At 43.5% G+C, this 5,710-nt stretch overlaps 1 protein-coding gene across 1 annotated transcript in view; it reads right to left on the bottom strand.

Annotated features, from left to right (window-relative positions):
* Positions 1–4,455: 4,455 nt before the first annotated feature.
* LOC101592514 (asparagine synthetase [glutamine-hydrolyzing]-like) overlaps positions 4,456–5,710 on the bottom strand; it is an 11,438-nt gene continuing 10,183 nt past the window's right edge. Inside the window, exons 6-8 of the mRNA XM_023705974.1 lie at positions 5,535–5,668; positions 5,291–5,446; positions 4,456–4,803 (exon numbers count right to left, since the gene is read on the bottom strand). Of these exons, the coding sequence (XP_023561742.1) occupies positions 4,594–4,803; positions 5,291–5,446; positions 5,535–5,668 (500 nt within the window). The 3' untranslated portion in view covers positions 4,456–4,593. The remainder of the gene's footprint in view (positions 4,804–5,290; positions 5,447–5,534; positions 5,669–5,710) is intronic.

Below are 5,710 nucleotides of genomic sequence, written 5' to 3' on the forward strand. Positions count from 1 at the left end.
TTTTTTTTTAATATAATGAAGCACTACTCAGTCATAAAGGATAAAGTGGTGGTGTTCCAGGTAGATGGATGAAACTCAAGACCACACTCATAAGTGAAATAAATCAGACTCACATGTGCAAACAGTGAATTGCCTCACTTGCGTAGAGACTGAGCAAGTAAATAAGGTGCAAAACATACAACAGATACTGTGAATTGGGGAGAAACTGTTGAGACAAAAAGAAAAATTGTGATGGGAAACGGAAAAATGAAGGGGAAAAGAAACAAATAAATATTTATATGCAAAATAGGTAGAATACTTAGATGACAGTTTATCTTAGTTCATTGAAAAGAAAGATTTGGGCTAATATTGCTAATATATCACTCCTAGATCTCCTCAGTAGTCTATAATTTGGTTAGAGAAAACCAAAGGGAGACGAGACAAAAAAAAAAGAGAGAGAGAAAGAGTAAAGATACAGCTGCCTTTGTTCAGGCCTAAAAAAACAAATAGAGCTTAAGTCTTCTTTTCAGGGCTCCCAGAAAGCTCAATGACAAAACTCACTTGCTGTGACTGTGAAATCCAGACCACCTTAAGAGGGAACCCCTTTGCCAAACCTTACCTACAAAGGTGGCCAAAGGAGTTGAGATCTGAAGTCTGGTGGGAAAACCCAGAGCTCAGACCCAGGGCCCCTTCTCCCTCTGAGAAGAGACTGTAATCCCCACCTGTCTTCTCCATGGGAGCACCCAAGGCAACCAGGATTGTAGAGGAAGAAACCAGCCTATTGCTGGGCATTGTCTTATATATTTTGGTCCTTCTCTTCAACCCTGGCCTTCCCTCCAGGTATCATATCTCAATTTTTAAAAAGTCACTGAAAAAAAGGTAATTTGCTTAAGCTGTAACTGCGTGAATTCTTTTTTTCTTTTTTTAATGTGCTTTGGTATAGGGTCTACAGGTCTCACTACACAGATCACTCAGTGATCCTCATTTTCAACCTCCCAAGTGCTGGGATTACAGGTGTGCACCACCACACCCAGTCTCTGGGATGAATTCTTTACCCATTCCTTTTAATTATGCCTAAAAGCCCAGTTGCTCTGTTAAGAAGAGTTCCCTTATCCTATCTAAATTCTATAATAAATATACTCATATGGCAGTTAATCAAAATGATGCCGAGTCTGGTGTTACAAATACATATGCATTGTTGTCTATGTGTAATAACTTGAGAGTCTTCCACTGGGCAAAATAATGTGCTGTTACACTCTGGTTCTCCTAAGTCACCAAAAGTTTTGAGATAATTTCAGCTAAAACTAGAGGGATTAATGGCTACATAACAGGCTCCATCATAGAGGGGTCCAAGAGCCAGTGGAATACACCTGCTATTCCAGTCCCTTAAGAAGTTTCTAGATTTTGCTCTTTCTCCAACGCACTATCTGTTCGGGGGTGCATTGATTACATTGTTCTAATTTCTCCTTGCCTAGAGGCTGTCAAGCCCCCAGGGACTGTATAGATAAAAGCAATGACAAATACGCTAGACTTCTTTTCCTGGAACCCACAGATGGACCCTGTAGAGATGATTACACAGCACAAGAAGCCTTAAGTCACTGCACCTTATGAGCCTTAAATGAGACCTCCACTGGTTTCTCCATCTCTTAAGGATATGTCATATTTCAAAATTCCCTAGGCTCTGTCCTTATCCTTTTTATAAAAAGCTATTACTGGCTCTTCCAGGTGGAAACCTTTGTTGACTATATTGATAATTATGATCTTGCTATTATTTGGCACAGGTATAACTGTTTCTTTGACCTTGTTTCCTCCGGACTTAAATCTATACATCTACATTTGTTAGAATGCCTGCTGCCTCTCTAGAGTGGTTAAAAAGACCTCTGTGGAATATCTCCAGCTGCTGATCACTACTACAACCCTCTTCAACCAGATGCCGCCAGAATGATCTTGCCACTTGCCCCCTCATGGCAAGTAGGGATGTTAATTCAGACAGTATTACACATAGGTAAGCTATTTAGAAATATAGGCAGGGCTGGGGAGATAGCACAGTGAATTAAAGCGCCTGCTAAGGCAAGCCTAAGCAAGAGCAGGGACTGTGATTCTATCCACAGCACCACATGCTGTGCTGGCCCAGTCCCCAGGGCGGGCTGAGCCAGCCAGACTCTGGGCATAGTGCTTACACCTGGAATCCCAGTGCTGAGGAGGCTGAAAGTAAGAGGATCACCATGAGTCCCAGCTGCATAGTGAAACCTTGTAACAACCAAGTAAATTTTTAAAAAAGAAATATTGTAGGCAGTCAGATTGGGCTGAACCTTTAAGTCAATGTGAAAGGTAACTGTGTCTGGACTCATATTGACTAAAGGCCAAGCTTCAAGAAAAGAGGTACCACGACACCCACATACTTCCCCTAGGGATGAGCACCAGTCAATGGCATGGTCAGAAGACTTCACATTGGAGTAGAGGACCAAACTTTCTTAACCCACCCCTTCCAGGACAGTCCTTGTCCTTCCCATGTCCATGTTACCCTCTTTGCAATTTGAACTCCACTTAATCAATATCATCTAAGCCACTATGCTTGCTAAAAATTTATTGGTTCACCAGTTTTGTTTTGTTTATTTTAGGGAGGGGTCTACAGGGTGTTCAGGGTCTCACTACTAGATCAGACTCATAGTGATCCGCCTGTTCAGCCTCCCAAGAGCTGGGATTACAGGCCTGTGCCACCACACCCAATCTCAATCAGACTCAGTGCACCCTGGGGGTGGGCCTGACATGGCAGGCCCAGGGATTGAACCCCTGACCCCTGCCCCTGCTTGCAGATGCTTTAATCTGCTGACCTATTTGGCCAGCCCTGGTTCACCATAGTTCTGTGCCACCTCACACCCATCCTTTGACTTTCCCAGTGGATCAGTATGACCATAGTTGGAATTTTATGGATTGGTTATAATTTTGTCGCACCTTGAGCCCATCTCACTGTGTGACTTTGCTCAATGAACACCCTTGAGAGGCGCGGTGGGAATAGAACCCACCTTCTGGTCAAGCCTCTTTTCCACAGAAAAACTACTTCCTTTCAGTGAATTCTACCTGCCTTTGCTCCTAGACATCATTCTTGGATTTTAGAACACAGTTTGGCATTTTGAACACCTAGCAGGTTGAGAGTTTCTTTCCCTTGTGTCAGAAATGTATCTGTAACTTTTGAGCAACACACAAACTTAGCAGATCACACAGTTGCAGACTTCAAAATCCTAAGCCACAAAGCATCTTAATTCTGCCTGGCTTGGTGGGACAAGAATTTATCTGGAAATATACTAAAATCAATTTATCCCAGGCACTTACACATAGAAATAAAATCTTTAGAGGTCATCTTGTATTAATCATGGTATTTCCTCACTTTTTAGGAAACATAATAAGGACCCTCCATCAGCTAGTCTAAATTCTCATCTTTCCACTTACTAGCTAAATTTTGGGTCTATTTGCTTTTCCCATTATGCATCCTTTAGTTTTTTTTTTGTTTGTTTGTTTTTGTTTTCCCCTGGAACCAGGGATTGAACTCAGACCCTTGCGCTTGCAAAGGAAGCACTTATTCCACTGAGTCATCTTCCTGGCTCCTACGCATCCTTTACAATGTTATTAATAACTGAAACCACATTGCATTTTAATATATTGTCCCTGGTAAAACACATGAGTATTTAAATAAAACTCTGTTATCTGCCTATGATGTATTTCCTCTCTTCCTAAAAGCAAAAACACTTTTCATGAGAAAGTGTTAGTTTTGGTTCATTCTCTGGAGCAGTGCACAGGAAGCTTTGACGCGAGGCCTGTGTCTGGTCTACACCCAATTCCGTGACCAAAGACCACACAGACACCTATTCACTGGCATGTTACCAACAGAACTGCAGCAGAGCTCAACGGTTCCCACAAGATGCCCAAAGCCCAACCCATCCATTGTCTCTGCCCTCAGGCCCAGAATGCTCCAAGCAAGGATATTAACTCAATGCAACAAAGAAAGAAACTGAATGAGTATCTTAGGAAAGACCTGTCAGAATACTGCAAAGGACCTGTATCTCCAGTTTCACCCACAAGTCGTTAGGATGGAGGCAAGAATAAGACAAGGCCACCTACAACCACAGCGAGATGCCACAAGTCTGGGGAGGAGGCCACACATCTACAGGCTGGGAACCCTCCAAGGCAGTTCCATCAGGACAGTGCTACAAGCTCTATCCAATATCAGATCACCTCCAACTATTGAGTTTGTTGCCATTTTTGAGGCTCTGGTTTCTTTTCAGGGGTGGGAGTCCATGCCAGGGATTAAACAAGGGCCTTGGGTATGCCAGGCAAGTACACTACCACTGAGTACATCCCCAGGAGCTGTGTTCTAGCTCACTGTCCTCCTTACTATGACACAGTAAAGGCTGCTCAGTTGTTAACCACCCCAGGATGGGGACCATGTGAATATAAAGGAGTAGAACAATATTTTAAACGCAAGATTTTTATTTTTGCCAAGCCAGAAAAAGCCTGAAGGTTGACACCTACTGGTCCCTCAGCCAACCGCAGCTTCCCCACGCACAAGGCAATGAGAAGCATTTGCTTTCTCTCCACAGGGTGGAGAGGGAGCACCTAGGCTTTGGAAGCTGACTTGTAATGAGTCAGAGTGCGGGCTGAAGGGTCGGTGGCATTGATCCACTTGGGCATCCAGTAGTGGCTCAGCCAGCCGGCCCGGCCTGGGTAGTGCCGTTCGAAGATCTGCCGGTAGTAGTAGCCTTCTTTAGTCTTTGGAGTATTGAAGGGAAATTTCTGGGCTGCGTCTGCCATCATCGCATCATCAACCTGTAAAGTAAGAGTTTTGTAAACAATAAAGAAACATTTGTGTTTGCCTCAGTGCATCAGACAGAAATAAAGGTACCAAAGCCACAACAAACAGTTGCACAAGATTCTCCCACCAACTCACTCTTTCAAAAGACCAAAGTATCGTCCTATGCATGGCTGCACAAATTTTTGAAAAAGTGTTTGCATGCATATTCCTAATATCTTGGTGGCTGTGAGTGTTTCACTCTTTTGTGGCTAACACTGCGCAGCACCAAGCAGGCAACCCAAAATGACCAGTGATGGTCAAGTCTCTGCTCCCCCTTCTTCCTCTTCTGCTTCTACAACTTGGCATTCTTCTGTGCTATTGCACTCTTATGTACTTCTTAAAAATGAGATATTATGTGTAGGCACTGTGAACCTCTCCCAAACACATCTTATTGAAACTAGATCAAAATCAATGCAAATTATCCAGTTCCGGGAAAACCTTCTTATAAAACCAAAATCACACCTGATGGTCAACAAACTCCTGCAAAATCTTAAACCAGGAATTCTTGATGGAGGTGATGCCGTCGCTGAAGGCCTCCTTCGGCCGCCAGAGGATTTCTTTGGGTAGCAGGTGGGAGTCTTCAAAGGCCTCTCTCAGGAGATGTTTCTCGACCCCATTCTGAGATGAAAACAGGTGAAGCATCAGTAAAAGTCACCTAGGCAAGGTGAGTGCAAGGGAAGGGTTTATCCTGGGTTGATTTACCCACTTTGGGAATCCTCATTTCTGGCGGCAGAGACAAGTAATAGGCAGAAAATCGATGATCCAGAAATGGAACTCTCAGCTCAAGGCTTAAAGGAGAAAAGAGCAAAGTGTAAGTGAACACACATATTTGGTGCATGTCTGGTCAGCTCTTGGCGCAGTCTCCTAGCATTTGAACCGGAA

The sequence above is a fragment of the Octodon degus genome, unplaced genomic scaffold, assembly GCF_000260255.1.
Source record: "Octodon degus isolate 3935 unplaced genomic scaffold, OctDeg1.0 scaffold00234, whole genome shotgun sequence".
Classification (NCBI taxonomy): domain Eukaryota; kingdom Metazoa; phylum Chordata; class Mammalia; order Rodentia; family Octodontidae; genus Octodon; species Octodon degus.